The 19,372-nt window shown below is 41.5% G+C and overlaps 1 protein-coding gene across 1 annotated transcript in view; it reads right to left on the bottom strand.

Moving 5' to 3' along the window:
• The window catches only part of SCAPER (S-phase cyclin A associated protein in the ER), a 137,874-nt gene that overhangs the window by 3,544 nt on the left and 114,958 nt on the right, over positions 1-19,372 (bottom strand). Inside the window, exons 29-30 of the mRNA XM_068204430.1 lie at positions 17,110-17,259; positions 1,018-1,209 (exon numbers count right to left, since the gene is read on the bottom strand). Of these exons, the coding sequence (XP_068060531.1) occupies positions 1,018-1,209; positions 17,110-17,259 (342 nt within the window). The remainder of the gene's footprint in view (positions 1-1,017; positions 1,210-17,109; positions 17,260-19,372) is intronic.

Here is a 19,372-nt window from a genome sequence, read left to right as displayed (position 1 = left end):
ATGAATAAATTACATTTTTCAGTTTCACTATAAGAAAGTCAAAGAAAATGAATTATAGCTGTGTATTTAACCAGAAGTTCATTACTATACGGCAAATGTTTTTAATACTAAGTTCCAAACTTCTTTTAAAAAAAACTGCTCTGCAATTATTTTAGTATTAAAAGGATAAAAAGTAGCTGCACTCACAAGTTTGATGTTATGCAAAGACTTTTAGTAAATATTTAGTTCTTGTACTTTCTTTCTGAAATGCATGTAGCCAATTCTTGGACTAGCTGTAAAGCACTAGGCGAAGGACTTTGATTAACATTTCTTTATCAACAACAGTAACTTTCAGGTGACTGATACGAGATTACAGGCTCCTAAAAGTGTATTATTTTTAACAGCACACTGTTTATGAAAACTGCATTTATTCACTGGAAACAGTCAATAAAATGCTTGAAAACCATGAGGCAGGCAAAATATCTGATAGATAAAGCATATATAAATTTATACAAATTTAGACAAATTTATAAATTTAGACAAAGGGAAGAAAAATGCAAATCTTTATTCAAAACAGTATTTGTAATGACCTCAGTGGCTTACTGTCAAAAATAAAGATTGCAAGATTAGACTGGTAACATATGTTTTGTGTATTTTCTGCAGCCAATACATACACTTACCCAGCTCTCTGTAAATCTATGGTACACAGTATACAACAGTACATTTATATGTAAACACATTAATATACTAATTCAGATATGCTACGTGGGCAGGAATTTTTTAAAAAAATAAATATTTTAAGATCTACATCAAATCTTCCCAGTACACCCAGTAACTTCAAGGCAAACTGGATTCTGCAGGGACAGTGAGAACCTGAACTACCCGGTAACCTTTCAGTGTGATAAGATGCCTCAAGTACAGGCATAACCTGTGGTTCGAGAAGAGCTGCAGAGAGTCTGGAAGCACTTCAGCACTGTTTGCTCGTTCTGCTGAAGATCCCCACCCCGAGAGCAAGGCAGCACAGCTCTGCAGCTGTACCTGGATGAAGGTGGCCAGTAAAACACAGCTCATCTCCTGCTCCAGGATGATCTTGTTCTGAGGGTTATTGTAACACGCAGCTATGAGCGAAGGGAAGAGCACTTTGATCAAACGAGGATCACTGAAATACTGGAAAGGCAACTGGCAGAGTTTTTGCAGCACCGTGGGGTGACGGCCAGATTGTACAATGATCTGAAAATATAAACAGAACAAAATTAAACCACGTGATCTATCTGTTCTTCTCTTCCTCTTAACCACCAAGGGTGCTGAAGTCATGCTAAAAAAATGAGCATGGATGAGGAGTAAGTACTAAAAATAAAGCCTATAACATTTAGTTCAAAAAACTTCTGTTTCAGCGTGCAAGTGCTATTTTTATTGCGGAGTAATATAAAAAATATAAAACTCTGAAAGTTCTATTTTTTGTATCACCCAAAAAGACAGTGAATAAGCAAGGGATTAATTTACAGATTACAGTAAAATAGATAATTTAATACCTTAATTCAAAAGACAAAGAATTATAGCTCAGGGACTATTCTAAGTTAGAGCCATGAAAGACAAAACACCGGCGCCTGCCATTTAAACGCAGCATGGGGGAAAAAAATCCGGGAAGAAATCACCAGGACTTTAAAAACCCTCCCGAAGCTTGACCATCCCTTCCTGGAGCTGGCAATTCGAGAGGACTGTGTTTCAGGGGAGATGTCTGCCACGCATTCTCAGGCACCAAAAAGAAAAGGGGATTGTGAGCTGCCCAGCGAGGAGTTTCTGTAAGGAGAGACTCAGAGAGATCCTCCCATCTGCGCTCCTTATCTCGGTTTCTATCAGTGCCATTGGCTCTAAAAGGAGAATTGTTTAGATAAATGGGACTGTTGTCATGAAGAAGGCTAAGTTTACAACTGTATACATCTGAAGAAATAAGGCAATGCTATCACTGGTCTCCTACAAAGGAACCTTTCCATTTCACTTGACATTCTTATAAAATCTTTGCCATAAACTAAAAATTGCCCAAATCGGATCTGTTCCAAGTAACCTTGATTAGACAATTACAATATGAAAGAGCTGTGTGACCCAAAGCTGGCTTTTCAGCATAGGAGGAAGCTCCTATAAGGTTGGAACACTGTAAAACCGAGGGTCACGACTGTAAATTGTACTTGGAAAAACACAATTTTACAGGTACACACCCAGACAAGACTGCATTCAAATTAAAACCAGAAGGACAGAAAGAAGCAGCTGAGACTACAGGAACATAAATTACAGGGATTTACAAGTTTTCAAAGCACTTTTTACAATACCTTCAGAGCACACACTAAGTTGATAATGCAGTTCAGTTTAAAAACAAGATGAACAAAACAATAGTTTGCATTTTTTTCAGTTCACCAGTCAAAAAAGACATTGAAAAACCTTTCAAAATACTGGTAGCAATGTCTTAATGCCCTTAAAGACAGGAGCATTTTTTAAAAGACAGCCAAAAAAGTGACAATTAAGCATACATTCAGACATTGTTTTGAGGAAAATATCACTGAAGCATTTGGATGATTCTAAACTCTCAGCTCCCACCCTGTAAGCAAGAGGTACCCCCCAAGTTTGGGAGTACTGCTGAAATTTTAAATTAACCAGAGTGGTTATTATACTGTTCTATTTTTCTGTGGTAAATTCTCTAATCAGAAAAGTGTTTGAAGTCAATCATAACTGGTACTAAAATAACTACAACTGGCATTTCTGATCCAGGACAGAACAAGAGAACTCTTGATTTCTTTTTGGTGGCCACCATACCCTTGATGAATAGGCACAGGAAAATAAGTTTTTGGGACTTTTTATTTTTCATTTCACAGTTCACTTCCTTTACCTGTCCTAAAAATGCCATGGATAATTAGTGAAGTCCTGCCAAACTCACAGTGCAGATACCCAAATAGCTGCCATGGAATTATTATTTCATCATCTTTTTATTTTCAATAGCTTTACTACTATGATGTTATCAACATTAAAGATAGGAAGGGATCTAGAGGGGTTGCTGGCTGTTTTAATCTGGTATTTATCACATGTGGAATCAATTTAATGATTTCAGCCCATTGTACTAATGCAGCTACTAAACCTGATACACTATATTATGTACTCTGAAGAAAAAAACCATGAGTCACCCCTTACTGGAAAAAAACCCAATCACATAAACCTGCAGCAGAGCACATATTCCTTATTTCACTGTCAGGGGGTGGGGAAAGTGAAGGCCAGCACTTGACTTAGCAGATGAACATCAAAGAAAGCAAATGAAAACCTTGCACTTCTCTTGTTTGACTTTTTTTTTTTTTTAAATAGTCACTTGACTTAATAATCCCAGGACTTTTGCAGGCCTGCAATACGGAATGCTCATCTTACAAACTGCTCTCATACAAGAGATACAAGCTCCTTACTGAAGTGCAGCTTGCCTCTCCTCCTGCCACAGACTGGGATCCAGACACATTCACCTAGAATGAGCTTTTCTTGTTGCTTTCTCTCTAGCCTGCAAATCAGATATGCCTCTCAAATGTAACAAGATCCTAATTAAATCACTGCATTTCTGTACAGTCAAGCATTTAAGCACCTGCTTATCTTCAGCTATATGTGCCTATGTTCCATTAATATTTCCTTGTGGTTTTCTGTTTCTGAACTGAGACCCATCAAATTAGTCCAAGCTACTACAATTACTTTTTGAAAACCAGAGCAGGCAGCTCACATTGATATTTTCTGCATTTCCTTTTAAAATACTGAGTATTCTCAAAACGTAAAGATATTCATACAACTTTATTTTTGCCCGTGCTTTGCTGGAATAAATTCCAGCTTAGTTTATCTTATTTATGGCCCAACATGTACTAAATGCTGGAACAATCCTGTGAAGAGCCAAACAACACACAGGTAGGAGACACAGCAAATAGGTTTCTGAAATGCTATTTCATGATGAATGAAGGAAGTTTTCCTTTGCGCCACCAGCCAAACTCCAGGCCCTGATCTATCCTGGAGGTGGAGCCCCTGTTACAGAGTGGGTGAGAATTCAGGTTTAGCACACCAGAAAGCACTGGCCAATACTGCTCTCAATGTAAAAGCCTGCTGAGGAGAGACTGGAGCAACTCAAATCCTCACTTTCAGGACTCCAGTCCTGCCTGGTTGGTGTCTGTCTGCACGTCCAGCTCTCCCACACCGTGCCTGCCGCACCACCAACTCTCCGGCACCATGAGTGATGTGGTGACCTGTGGGAACTTTCCACTGAGCAACACCTTGCAGGGCAGCCTATCAGTCATCTTCTGTCACTCCCACCGCTTCATAGCCTTCTGCAGGTCCTGCTAATTTGCTTAATCTCCAGCAGCCAGCGGGTCAGGCTCTCTCCCCTGCCCTACCAGCAATCCATGCTCCCGTGTGACTCCCTGGAAGTGCATTCTGCTCCCGCAAGTGCAATCATCATCCCCATCCACTGCACTGGTGTTTCTGAAGTTTATCACTTAGGAAAGCATGATTCATGATTTCTGAGGTCTCTCGATGGGATCCATGTTCTCCTCACGTTTACTCAGGCCAATATTCACTCTGAAGTCTGTTGCTTGGCCATTTGCTGCAGTTCTCACTGTGAAAGCCTGAAGCAGTATAAAAGTCAGCCTTTCAAAACAGACTCCAATGACAAAAGCCAGCAATATGCCACACAGCACTTGAGCAATAAAACAGGACAATCAATCAAAAAAATTAAAAGCTCCATGTGGTATGGAACAGTAATAAAGTAGTGAGGGGAACTCATCATTCCACTTCCCCTGTCACTCAGGTAGGGTGTCTGGCTGCAGAGCTGATGTGACTGCTGGAAGGATATTCCACAAGGATTTTCCATCCTGGATACTCACTTCATTCCCTGTATGTCCCCCAGGCCAGCAGCCTTGCTCTCCTGCCACTGCTTCCTGGCACCTTGGAAAGGAGAACTTCCCAGGACTGAATGCCTTTGCTAAGGAGCTAACAGACCATATGAATCCAAAAAACTTGGGCACGATTTGCTTCTGGGTAGCAAAGGGAAACGCTGCAGCTCATTTCATTTTTCAGTGAGCTCCAAGGGCCTCAGAATTAATGTTCTGATGCTGCTGCAGGAATAAGAATCATAAAAGTGCAGCTCCTCTCCTTATGTGCTACAATGAGTAGCACACATAGGGGCAACCTTCACCCAAGAATTAGCAAAGGCAAGCTGTTTAACTGAACACCTCCTAATTCTATTTACATACTGCCTATATATATATGTTCTTCACTTAATCTTCCTCTGTATTTCTTTATCAGTGAAAACTACCATTGCTTTAAAATGCATATATGTGTATTTTTGTCAAAGGAGGGTAATAAAATCCTCATACCTAATAGGATCCAGAACTATTGGAATGGTACAGAAACGACACAGAATGTTTCAGCAGTTTCATGTTAAACCAGATGTAAAATCTTACCAATTCAACAGTTAATTTTACAGAAAACTAAAATAAGAATCCTCTTGCCTTTGAAACTAGATTTTCATAATCAGGTAACTGAGTGTACAAACAGGATTTTCATCAACAAAACTAAAATGTCATTTAGAAAGCTGAAGAACAACTGTATGTAAAATACTGAACAAATATTAGTTACACTGAAGTGAATTGATAATTCATAGATTCCTATCATTCATATATTCATATGTTCTGAATAGACATGTAATGGAGATGCATGCTAGTAATTTGTCAAGAACTAGCAGTTCAATTAAACTGCCCTGTGAAGATTTATTGTGGAGTAGCATTTTTGGTGACAATCTGAGTTTCTTTTTCCAAGTTGTAACTGCATTCAAAAAAGAGGAACTAATTGAATTTAAAACTCTGCTTGCAATCTTCCAGAGATTTAAAGAAGATTATGATCCCAGATTGGTTTCCAATGGTTCTATGCATGTATGTTAAATATTGTCGGTTATTTTATTACAAATAACAAAATAAATGGTTCAGTGTCAGACTTTTTCACTGCTTGTGTACCACACACAAGGTTAGTCCAGGATTACTGCAGACTGGAAGTGCTGATTTCTAGAGCAATATTTAGTCTGGTTTTACTGGTGGATTTAGGTTTTCTTACTTCACTTGGACATTTGCAGCTCTGTAAAAACATCATTCATGTGAGTTATTTCTGTCAATATATACAATAAACCCAGCAGAATTATCTTTTAAAGAAGCTAATTAATTTTGCAGTCAGGTAGAAGAGTAAGCCAGCAGCAAACATTTTTGTCTGTGGAAGGGCAAAATGAAGAACTGAAGTGATTCACTTTGGGAAGAAACTTTGGGAGCAAAGGCACAGCTGGCACCAGTGGCACTGCTGGGGCACACGGCAGCCACAGGGGCATGGCCAAGGCAACACCCAGGAGCTGCGCTGCCCAGCCAGGCCATGGGAACTGGGCTTTCTGCAGCCCATCAGCTCCTTTCACCCACACAAGAAAGGGAAAATGGGCAGCAGAGAAAGGAGAAAGATTGCCAAGGAGAGAACTGAAATCTGTTGTCACAAACCAAAATGCTGAGTTTTGAACAAAACCTTACAAGGCATCCAAGTGCACTGCTCTTGTGTGACTAACTCTGCATGAAAATGTCGTGGTCTTGGTAGCCTAGAGTCAGGCTGATGGTTTTTGTAGTTTTGACCAAATATCAGGAGTTGTAGCTCTTTTCTCAAGTGAAAACTGAGACAAAGTTATCCTAATGTGGATACAGGAACAAGCAGTTGGAAAGTTCAGAACTTCCTGAAGCAAAAGCTTCTTTGGCTCTTGGAGAAAAACCTGGCAGAGAAACAGGGTGTTCCACAGGTACTTAGAAACAAATACAGTGCTTATTACCAGGAGCTGAATTCACTTTCTAGAAAAACACCCTTCCCACCAGAATTTCCTTTCATTTTTAAGAAGCGAAGCATTAAAATGTGCCCTTCACTTGTCTGTGCTCTTCTGTTATAATGTAATTCACGTTCAGATGCAATTTTCTTAGAACAGCTCAGTCTAAGAAGTTAATGGTTCTCCGAGGGGCACTCCCTGCCTGCTCTGCTATCTCAGATGACCTGTGCTTCCAAACTTCAACATGGCCATTATAAACATTAGCATCTTCAAATGGTGCTTGGTATGGGAACCACGAATGTTTCTTAACCGTGTATTTATCATTTATATAAATGCCAATTCTATCTTGTACTAACAAGTAATAACTTCATTGAACAGGAACTGTGCATCTAATTCCTGGACCAGTATTCCATCAACCAGTTAAATTGCTTTGTTTGATGTCAGGTTATTTACAGCTTTGTAAAAGAAATAAGCCTTTATATTAGTAGTCCAGAGTTTCTCTTCAAAGTTAGATCTGCATTATTTCTTTGCTTCTATATAAACAGATCTCATACTGCTAGTATTTAATCAGCAGAATATGTCACCACTTAGGCTCTTCTTCTGTTTTAAGGTCAAGCTCTTTTCTTTCCATTTTGCAAACTCCACTATTGGCAAAGCTCTGAGCAAAGAATGTTCTAAATTCCTCCTAGCATTTCTCAGGAATCAGACAACCATTTCCATGCAAAATGAAAGTTCCGGATTGCTACATTCAAATTTAAAAATAAGAATTTTGTCTATTTGAAAAATTCCACTGTTTATTTTCTTAGTGCCACGTGTAAGCTTTCAGAGAGAAGATAAGGGTGTTCAGGAATAACATCAGTCTTCCTATAAATTCTAAGCATTCTAAGCATTGTCCTTTTAGAGCTCTATGGTTTAAGCAGATTCAAGGATGCTCTGTGTATACATCACAGAAAAAAATTCTCACATCTGTATTTGTGTAACCATCCTGAGACATATGAACATTTAGGACAGGACAAGGGCCAACCACCAGGACAGTGATGCACTGAAAATGTAAAAATGCTTATCAAAATTGACGATAGTGGAAAATCTAGCAAAAGTTAGTTATACAGAGCTTTTGAAAAAATGCAGCCCAGAATGACAACTAACAAGTCACCTTAGTTATAAGACAACAAATGAAGTATATATAAGATTAAATTCAACAACAAATAAATAATGTTAAATACTGTAAAATGTAAACTTCATTACAATGTGATGAAAGGAAAATGGAAGCCATTCTAATATGCATTGAGGTTACTTGTGAATTTAATACTTGTCCAGGCTACAGGAGAAAATGATAATCTAATATCTGACCTGGAAAAGGCATTGAGGAAAAGCCTAACTTCCGGAGTGATAGCATTTTAGCATTTATTAACACAAAAATAAACATTTAAATGTGAGGTGGTTCTCACACTTCATGTTAGTCATATACTTAAGGACCCTGTTAAACCAAAGGGTATCACTGCTTTCTAGAAAATTCTAAGCTTCATTGTTTCCATAATAATGTAATAGAAGAAAGTGTTCTCACACTTCATGTTAATCATATACTTAAGGACCCTGTCAAACCAAAGGGTATCACTGCTTTCTAGAAAATTCTAAGCTTCATTGTTTCCATAATAATGTAATAGAAGAAAGAATATGAAGAATTCATATTCAGATAGAATAGAAGATTCATATGTTTAAGTGTTGGGCTAATAATTTTTAATCAGAAAGTATTATTACAGATCCAATGTATGAGAAATACATATATTCTGTCAGATAAAAAAAAAACCAACTCATCACGACACATCTCAAATCCTCAGGTGTTATTCTGAGCCCTGAAGTGACTAGAATTAGCCTTTGTAGCCCTGCACTGTTTCTGAAGAATCACCTTCACACTCAGAAAACATCTCCAGCTTTGATGATGAACCCCTTTAAACTTGGGTTGCTGCTTTGGGCACGACTCTGCAGTCATTTACTCTGAATGAAATCCAACTGATCTGAATGAAGATGATTTAAAGGGTAGAGAAGAAACAGGACCGGTCTACAGAAGTTCAGGCGAACTATTGCCTGAGGTTTCTGCCAGCATCCTTGGAAACAGAGCTAGTTTGGGTCAAAATCCTCAGAAGGTGTGAATAATTCAAACATTACAGTCTAAAACACATAAAATCCTTTTGTGTGTCTCAGAGCATTTTCTCTCTTCAAAAGCAAATATTTTCTGTCACACTCTGGAACTCTACTCACAAGTAAGCTCCATAGTCTTGGAATTATTATTCCTAGCACGTTTTGTCTTATAGCTTCCACAAAAAATGTAAATGGTTTGTCAAAGTATCCAATCATCAACTAAAAAGCTTGTGAAACACTGAGCCACTGGACATATTACAGAGCTGTCTGAGACAAAGCTTCAAAGAGAGCAAGAAAATGTGCTTTTCTGCCACGAAAAATGAGCTACAATTTACCCTTTACTAAGGGGAGAGGAAGACGAGCAACATTTCCCATAGAACTCCATTAATGCGTTTTGTTCTTTATGTTTCAGTATCGCTTCAAACAAGCGTGACTTGAGCTGGACATGACACAGCGGGCTGGGGAGACCTCTCCGGGGCTCTCTGAGGCTCCCACCCTCGGAGCAGCATCCAGGGAAGAGCTGTCAGCTGCGGGAACACAGAGCAGCCCACGCTGCCTCCGCATGGGGCCGGCCAGAGCGCCGCGGCAGCCACGGCGGCTCGGCATGGCGAGCCCGGAGTTTGTGACAGAGGCACAGGGAGTTCCCTCACACATCAGGCGAGGCAGACAATAGCTCGCAAGGCTGATTAAAGGTTTGCAGGCTTTAGACTCTGTGTTGAGTCCCAGTGTGAAAAGCAGTTCCCAGGCGAAGGGGCGAGCGCCGCTGGGCGGGAGCGCAGCAGGAGTTGCGCAAGCTCCTGCCTCCGCCCGACCGCGGCCGGGCCCAGGTCGGAGCTGGGAACAAACTGCCTATTCGCAGGATTATGCCAAACTCTGCGGTGGTTTTCCGATGTGGACGAAGTTCCACTGGGGATTAAGCTGAGACCACCAAAGTCCTTTTCTCCTGCCCCAGGAGGAAGATGAGAACGCTGCTCTCCGGAGGCGGCAGCAGCCCAGTGCTCCCTCTCTTCTGCAAGCCTCAGCTACGGGCTGTACTTGAAGGCTGTTGAAATTACTAGCTTTTGTCACATTGAGAGATAAGTTTGTTCTTCCGTGTCTACAGTTTGAGAGGAAGACGGTAAGACAAATCCAAACGCATTAATTTCTCACACTAATTCCTACACACTCTCTCTTCTCCTCCCTACAGGAATGAGGCAGTCATCGTGAATTGAAACTAAATACACTTCACTTCACGCTAAGTCTTTGCTCATATTAAATTACCTTCCCCACATCCTCTGAACCCCCCCTCCCCCCAAAAGATCCAGGATGCATTTTGGAATGTTAGAAATACAATTAAGATGTGACACGTGAAATGTGCAGTCCCAAATGCTTCTGACATATTTGATTTGCTTTGTCATAGATAGATCATTCTTTAAAAGAAAAAGTTCATCAGGAAGCTCAAACAACAACAAAGGTGTCTGACAAATTACCTAAAAGACTTCCCCACTTTTCCCTGACTGCCCAGACAGGAATGCCATCTCTCCTGAAGACATGGGTTCACTTAAGTGAATTTATGTGGCTGAGGATGTAAGGCTGCGAGAGCCGAGGCATATATTACAGAGCTGCCTTAATGTACTCGGCTCTAACTCGGGCACTTTAATCCTCAGGGGATTTCTGTTCACAAGCTGAAGTGCTTCTAAATGTGAGTCAAGACTACAGCTTCACATGAATCACTCACTTGCCAAAATCAGCTATTCCACAAAATTTACCAGGTGTATTTCTTGTTCAAACCTATAAAGCTTTAAAACATCAGGTTCTAGGGCTTTAAAAAAAAAAAAGTTTTAAAGAAAAAATCCGTAACCTCACCATGAAATCAACACTCCTAATCCCTGTTTGAGAAGAAACTAACAAAAATCAGAATTAAGTAAATTCAGATCTTATTTACTTACAGATAGGGATGTTAACTGCATAGTAACTACCAATTCCTGCATCTTTACTCTTTGTGCCGTATTTTCATAAATTCCACCTACCAGATCAAAATTGTTCCACTTCCTCCACAGCCCCAAAAGCAACATAAACTACAAAAGTTTAATGATGGCCTCTAGTAAACAATATGGAAACTCTACATATTTCCATATGGAAACTCTACATATTTTTATAACTTGCAAGTTTTCCTGCTGACATCTGATTTTCACAATTTTTCCATTTTAGAATAATTTTTCTTCCTTCCCACGAACACTAGAGAAAACTGGCCTCATACTAAAACTCAGGATGTACTAACTGTCAAAAGCACAAAATTTCTCTCCAGAAGGTCACTTTTAATCTTAAATCCCCTTGTAAGTGTGCCTTGCAGCCCAGCTCCTGTAACCACAGCTAGGATGTGTCGTACACAGATATATATTATATTTGTGATATACCTGGTGAGGCAAAGGCTTCTGCTACTTCATGACACAAGGACTTACCACACAGAAGAAATGCTTAGAAGAAAGCATTACCATAAGCCAATCATTTAACAAAAAAGGGAAAATAATCTTGGGATGAAACCCTTCTTGGGGCCTAACTGCCATGCTTTGGGTGCCACGAGTCAGTCCTAAATTTCAGGATCCTTTCAGAACTGTGCCTACCATACAGTATTTCAATTTCTTTACACATTATATTTTTACCTGTGATACTGCTGTGTGATGTTTTACATATTTAACATGGGAGAAATTCCCTCCCAAAATATCCTGTAATCTCACTGCTCCTAACCTGGATCTAGCTGAGATGCCTGAAACATGTTTTGCAACAAATTTTCCACACCTGTATAGCAAGGAGCAATTTCTAGTAGGTGACTGATACTATTAATCTAATTCCATGTGCTTCTATTTTCAGCATATGGATCATTAGATATTAACATTTCAATTAGTTATGAGTTTATAGTAACATACCTTGTTCTGGACACAAATGTCTGGGGATAGAGGGTTTGCACAGAGAAGTAAAGCGAGACTTATGCAGCTGGAAGACTTCGGGGAATTAAATCCCTTCTCCAAGGACACATAGTGTGCATGTAAATTTTTAAAAAACATCTGAGGGAACTTTTTACTTCTATCTACAAGCCTACTGTTATAACAAAGTCCTGAAAAGCTGCACACACTTTTTCCTAACTCTTTCAGCAGAGATTTTATTTTGCAGTCTAGCAACAGTATATTGTAGAAACATACAGTTCATATCTTACAAATCCTTATTGGTAGGATTCTTCTAGAGCACTCTAAATACAGTGTGTACCAAAGACTGGCAGAACAAAAGCTATTCTTATTTAAATAAAGGCATAGCAATGCAACTTCTTTTGGAGCCTATCAGCAAGATCCTAAGGATCTGATTTGTGAGGAATTCTCACATGAAAAATATTCCCTAACTGCAATGAATATGGAAAGATTTCTATTCCCAATGCAGCAATGTGAAAGAAAGCAAATCATCTGTCATTCCTGTTAATTTAATTATAGGATCACATTCAATTATTCAATATAATATGCAAATAAGGTGAGTTGACAGCACATGCTAATTATATTCATTATACTAATTAAATCAAACAATAAAAGGGGAAAATGTAATGAAATAGAAGGATAATTTTAATTAACAAGAATATTTTAATTAGAAACTATAATTCTACAGTCTGGTATAGCAGGGTTGGCCATTGAAAGATTGGACATTATTTTTATTACACAGTTTAGCTTTACATGCCCATCCTTGGTATCATGGGACCTGTTTTTGTATAGTAGCAGATTAAATGGTGGCCAGAAAAAGAGAATCCCTTTTCCCTGCTGGTCCCTCCCGAGGAGCAGATGCCCGGTGAGGCTGAGCTGGGCTCTGAGCAAGGGCTGTCTGGCTCTGCAGTAAACACGAATTCACGTGTCGATACAGAACAGCCTCACTGCTGGTCTTGCAGTGCTTCAAATACTAAAGAAACACTCCTTGCCTTCTGCAGTTTGCACTTCCATAACTGATTTATTTCTTCAGTGACAGCAGCTGCCCTGGAAAAGCTTTATGAATGTTAAAACAAAATAGGAACGAAGGAAGGGAATATTACTAATATATTATATGTGGGCAGAGTCAGCAAAATCACAGCCTTTTTAAAATAAACAGAGCAGGCACTATCAAAACACTCAGGAATGTGTTCCTCAGGAATCCATTGTCCTCAGTGCTCCTCGACAGAATCACTTGGGGCTGGCCCAAGAGCCAGGCGTGGTGCAAACACCAAGAGGGAGCCCAGGCAGAGCCTCTGTGTGTGGGACCCACCAGGGGGGCTGAGGGCTCCTGGAGCTGGGGGGAAATCTCACTCTCCAAGCTGCACAGCAGAAAAGCACTTTCCTCCTTCCTTTTTCGTTTGCTACTCAACTAACTATAAGGACTTCTACAGACTGTGTAATAAATGAAGTCAAAGCTCTATTATATTAAATGAGTGGCATATGATGCTCTTGGAAGATTTTGTTCTATGAATGTGAAATATTTAGGAAATTGCCCTTTTATGATTTTGACTGCATAGTGGTAGTAGTTCACTTACTTAAATCACAGTACTACTACAGAAGGTCAATGCTGAGGTTGACAGGCTGTAAAATTTCTGTTTTAGAAATCTATTCTCCAAACTGGAGAACTGCTTATTTTTTTTTAAGTTGCCCTTTTTTCCTTCTTCCAGTATGCTGCTTTGGATATTTATCTGTTGATGTGGATAGACAAAGGAACCACAAAACGGGAGGCTGAAAACTCCAAACAACTGTTTGTCCTTTTCTGCTTTGAGTATTGAAAGGAATGAAAACACACCTCCGTTTGCAATAAGAAACACAAATTTAGAGAGGAATGGACTTTAAACTACAAATGTTTCCAAACAAATGCACATTTGACTGCAAGAAGAACCTGAATCTGCCTTGAAATACGTCAGTTATGGACTCAGTTAAAGTTGATTCAAATACTAAATAGAGCTATCTGGCTTTATAGAAATTTGTTTTCATAGCTCAAGTCTAGTGTATCTATTTTTATTACACTGTACTTGCCAGGATTTCAAGCCTACTATTTGAAAACTTTCACTGTGAGACCAATTTTTTATTTTTAGTAGGACTCCCCAGATGATCAACAACGGAAGAAAAAATTGGACGCTCTTAACATAATAAAAAATTAAACCATAACTGAATGAATAGAAAGCACTTCCCTCTTCATGAAAAGCAGCCTGTCTAGTAGAAGTCACAACACAAAGAGCACCTTAAAATAATGACCATAAGCAAGTCATACTGCTTTGCCTGGCAGTAAAAGAAAAATTACTTCCCTTCACTAAAAATCCTTCCCAGTATTTTTCAAGTACCTGAGTGAGGAAAGCTTCAGTTTTTCAAAATGTTTTTTTAAACAAAAAAGCCAAACACAAATGCCTCTTCCTCAGAGAAAATGTTATTAATGAGCAATATTAGAAATTACATTAAAAGTTAAGCATGTCGTGACATCGGACGTTGGTGCCTCCAAAGCAAACCACCCTAAAAGAGAGCTTTTAGGGCATGAAAAGGACTGACACGGCATGGCTGCTGGACTGAAACCCTGATCCTGCCTTTGAGAGCTGCAGAGGCCACCTTCAGCCCCAAGGGCACAAGCAGAAGGCTCCAGGACCCAGCTGCAAAGCCCAGCCCTTGGCTCCCCCCAGGGCCCGGTGTCCACTGCCCCCAGCCGGAGCTTCCTGGGCACCGGCACTGCCGGCACGGCAGGCTGGCACTGCTGCAGGAACCCTGTGCTGCAGGAACCCTGTGCTGCAGGAACCCTGTGCTGCAGGACATCCTCTGCTGTAGAAAATCCTCTGCTGCAGGAACCCTGTGCTGCAGGAACCCTGTGCTGCAGGAACCCTGTGCTGCAGGACATCCTCTGCTGCAGGAACCCTGTGCGGCAGGACCCCTGTGCTGCAGGACATCCTCTGCTACAGGAAATCCTCTGCTGCAGGAACCCTGTGCTGCAGGAACCCTGTGCTGCAGGAAATCCTCTGCTGCAGGAACCCTCTGCTGCAGGAACCCTGTGCTGCAGGAACCCTGTGCTGCAGGACATCCTCTGCTGTAGAAAATCCTCTGCTGCAGGAACCCTGTGCTGCAGGACATCCTCTGCTACAGGAACCCTGTGCTGCAGGAACCCTGTGCTGCAGGACATCCTCTGCTGCAGGAACCCTGTGCTGCAGGAACTCTGTGCTGCAGGAACCCTGTGCTGCAGGACATCCTCTGCTGCAGGACATCCTCTGCTGCAGGAACCCTGTGCTGCAGGAACCCTGTGCTGCAGGACATCCTCTGCTGTAGAAAATCCTCTGCTGTAGGAACCCTGTGCTGCAGGACATCCTCTGCTACAGGAAATCCTCTGCTGCAGGAACCCTGTGCTGCAGGAACCCTGTGCTGCAGGAACCCTGTGCTGCAGGACATCCTCTGCTGCAGGAACCCTGTGGTGCAGGAACCCTGTGCTGCAGGACATCCTCTGCTGCAGGAAATCCTCTGCTGCAGGACCCCTGTGCTGCAGGAAATCCTCTGCTGCAGGACATCCTCTGCTGCAGGAACCCTGTGCTGCAGGAACTCCTGTGCTGCAGAAACCCGGTGCTGCAGGAAATCCTCTGCTTCAGGAACTCCTGTGCTGCAGGAACCCTGTGCTGCAGGAACCCTGTGCTGCAGGACATCCTCTGCTGCAGGAACTCCTGTGCTGCAGAAACCCTGTGCTGCAGGAACCCTGTGCTGCAGGAAATCCTCTGCTGCAGGAACTCCTGTGCTGCAGGACATCCTCTGCTGCAGGAAATCCTCTGCTGCAGGAACCCTGTGCTGCAGGAAACCCTCTGCTGCACTGCTCCTGCAGTGCCAAGTCCTCCATGCAATGAATCACCTCTGTTTGGGCTCGTGTGCCAGAACAGAAATATTTGAGCTGCAGAGACGAGACAACACAGTTTGCTGGCACTTCTGGGAGCCAGCTCGACCCTTTGGGCAGCAGAGGGACTCAAAATGGCAGCGGCAGCACACGAGGTTAAAAATGACCACTCTGAAGTGTTGCCAACAGGCAGCTCCAGCTCCTGAGAGGGATTTTGGTCACACAGGGTAGGGAGGCTGCAGCATCCTCCCTCCAGCTGTGGCCAATCCCACAGAAACATCAGTGTATAATTATATAATACTTGTGACAGCATTGTCAGCTTTAAGATATTACAGTGTTCCAATTATAGTCAATAACTGCAAGAATGTTATAGAGCAGCTTTTCTCTAAAACCTTTCCTGACAAGTTTTAACACTTCCTCCTGCTCATCAGCTGAACTGAGGGCACTGAGCTCCTCATCCTGAACCCTTATCCCAAAAGTTGAGCAAAACAGGGAACAAGCACAGAGAGAGAACACAGCGAGTAGCTTCCCAAAATGCAGCATTCAGCTGAATCATACCCAACATGTGGGCACTGTAATGCAGGACCTACACGTTCAAAGTCAGCTTCACATACTCAAGGAGCCAGTGCCAAGCCCTGCCCTGCCAATACACCCTGAGGTGTTACATACAAGCTGAGGAAACCAGGAGATTTTAAAGACCAATATATTTGAATTACTTTTTGAGTTTTGTGTCTGTGTTACTTTATAAGCCAGTAAGAGAGGTCACAGAGTCCAGTGGCAAAAGTGGACAACAATCAAGGAAGCTAAAGGGGAATTTCCACTGTTTCTTGAATAGGGCATTTAGTTTATGACTGAAAAGATTCATGGAGAAGAATGGCTTAAACCTGAGCACTGGCAAGCAGGGAGACAGCTACATTGGCATCCAAAGACAAGTCTTCATTGGAGAGTAGCTTAGTTGGCATTAAAAAGGTTTAACTTGGGCACCACAACCATCTGATCAAGCTGATGTGAAGCTAACTTAGAATTAAAAATATCAGTGGCTAATATGCCTTGGCAGGAGCAAGGCCAGCTCAAATCAGTGCAATGGCAGCATCAGAACTACAAATGGAGCTTGCCTACGGACACACAAAATTTATGTCTTTGTCTTAACACACTACTTCAGTTTCCCTTTTGCAAACACATCCGTTTGAGCTCGCAGGAATCCAAAGGGTTTCAAAACCAGTGCTGAGGGGATGACTTTCCTGACTAAATGGAGAGATCCATGACTAAATGTGCCCTCGATAACTTCTGATCCCCTTTTCCATTTGCCTTACCTGGTTATCTGGGTTGTTTACAGTGAAGTAGCCCACACAAATGATGACTTCGTGCAGCAATCCTTCACAGGTATGCTGAGAGCAGTACCACAGCAGGGAGCTGATAATGTGCCTGAAGGCCAGGGACAGTCCTTCAGCTCCCACAATTGACTGAAAATAGACCAAGAAACAGAAATCACACTCCAGCAGTGTGTTCTAGAACTTGTGTGAACAGCATACACATCAACTGCACCCTTCTGGGGTATTTTTGCAAAGCACAGACTATGTCCTTCCTTGTGAAATGCCACAGTCAGATCTCTTTTTTCAGCCACTTACTGTTCAAAACTGGAATATAATATTAAAAGCCACAGAAGCAGGAATAAATTCAAATTTTCAAGGGACACAGGAAAAACTGGATTCTGCTTATTTGACATTCAGTGTAGCATTAGGCTGACCATTTCATTTGACATACATTACATGGTCCAGGAATATTTAGTAATATCTCTTAGAAATAAGCAAAAGAAACCAAACCATCTTCATTTCTGCAGCAATGCAAAATGCATTTCTCATTAATAACTCACGCTCTGAATGGAATACAGTGATTAATAACAAATAATGACTTTTCAAACATTACAAAAAGTTTAGAAACATCCAAAAGGAGAGAACATTCAGCTGCAAAGCTTCTTGGGATGTTTTTTAAAAGTAGGCAAATAGCTGTAACGTGGAGATTCAGAATTAGATTTTATCTGTGCAGCCTACAGCCTCTATTTAATAAACATGTCAAGCAGACAGAGCGACACAGGGTCAAAGGGGAAAACTAAAGCACAAGGAATGAGCATGACAGTCTCCTAACTCTAATGAAAGAGCAATGCAGGCCTGAGAAGATCTCTTTCATTTCAGAGTTTTCTTCATTTTCTACCTTGTAGCCTGTGGCAAATACATACACATAAATCCCAGGCTGTGGCATAGTTTAGTCCTGCTGAATTCCAAATACACCCAGCTAAAGCAGGATTCTTGACAATGAAACCAGGCTCAGCTGTGGATGCTTTCGATCTTGAACTTCAAGCATTCTGGTAAGCCAGTGTATTTTCAAAATTTAATGCTCAATACAGCCACTATTTGCTGCTTTATGTCATGTAAATGCCATGTTCTCAGGTCCATCCTTATTTAATTAGTGCTGTCTGTGCATGCTGTGACCCATACTCTGGGTTTAACCTCCTCTGATAACAACAGGTCAAAGGGCACCTGAGTTTGTGTATAGAAGTTAAACTAATTTTTCAAGGAAACTATGCTTCCTTTTTAGCCAGAATTAATATCAGCTCAGGACCCTGTGCTGTTTCTCACTACCATCTTTCAATTGTTTATACTGTCAAATTAAATGAAATATATATGCATGAGCCATCTGTGCTAATACAAACTCGAGAATACCAGACCTCTTCTGCTAATCAGAACCCCCTATTCCATAGTCCTACCAATTTGTGATAAAACTACTCCTCAGAGATAATGATCACACAGTGCATAAAGGAGGCTCTCCCCTCTGCTGTCTGCCAGCCTGCCATGGCCCATGGGGTCAGTGTCCAGCAAACTGCCTCAGGTGGATGTTATTTTTAACATTACAGAAACAAATCACATTAATGCACGGGAAGGGAGAGCTGCTGAGGCTACCCCAGGCTTCCTGTCCATCACAAACAACACCATGCCCACAGTCCAGCAAACAGCTGGACACCTCCCGTGTCCATGAACTGAGAGAAGCAGCTCCCACTGCTGGGGTTCTGACCACCCTTCATGCAACAGTTACTGACTTGCACCATTTTGGGTAGACCAGACTAACACAGACCATGGAGTTTGGAAGTTAACGCTGACTGTTTATTATAAATGCTGGGATGTAACGGCGTGGGTAGAGGGATGAATACAGACAGGGTAAGCAGGAGATGGTGTTTTAAAAATGAACAGTGGTTTCTTGGGATATCAGGGAGCAGCCCTGCAGCCAGTGTGATTTGCTACAGCTCCCCCGCAGACTGTACGTGTTCCAGGTCAAGCCTGACTCTGGCATACACCTGTAACAGCCAGTCTCAGAGCAAGAGGCGCTGAACGAGGGTAGGAGGGAACTGCCTTGACTGACAGAAAGAAATGGTCAATATCCTGTCAATATCCTGCTTCTGTCCCTGCAAAGAAACCCTGACTGGGCTGGTGCTGCAGAGGAACACTGCTGCACACAGAAGTCTTGCTGCTGTTACAGGTGACACCAAACGAACTCCAAGTCCACGGCAAGAAACACCACCCG

This window comes from Anomalospiza imberbis, chromosome 13 (genome assembly GCF_031753505.1).
Source record: "Anomalospiza imberbis isolate Cuckoo-Finch-1a 21T00152 chromosome 13, ASM3175350v1, whole genome shotgun sequence".
In the NCBI taxonomy this organism is placed as follows: domain Eukaryota; kingdom Metazoa; phylum Chordata; class Aves; order Passeriformes; family Viduidae; genus Anomalospiza; species Anomalospiza imberbis.
Note: the sequence above shows the minus strand (reverse complement) of the source record. Positions and strands in the feature narration are given on the sequence as shown.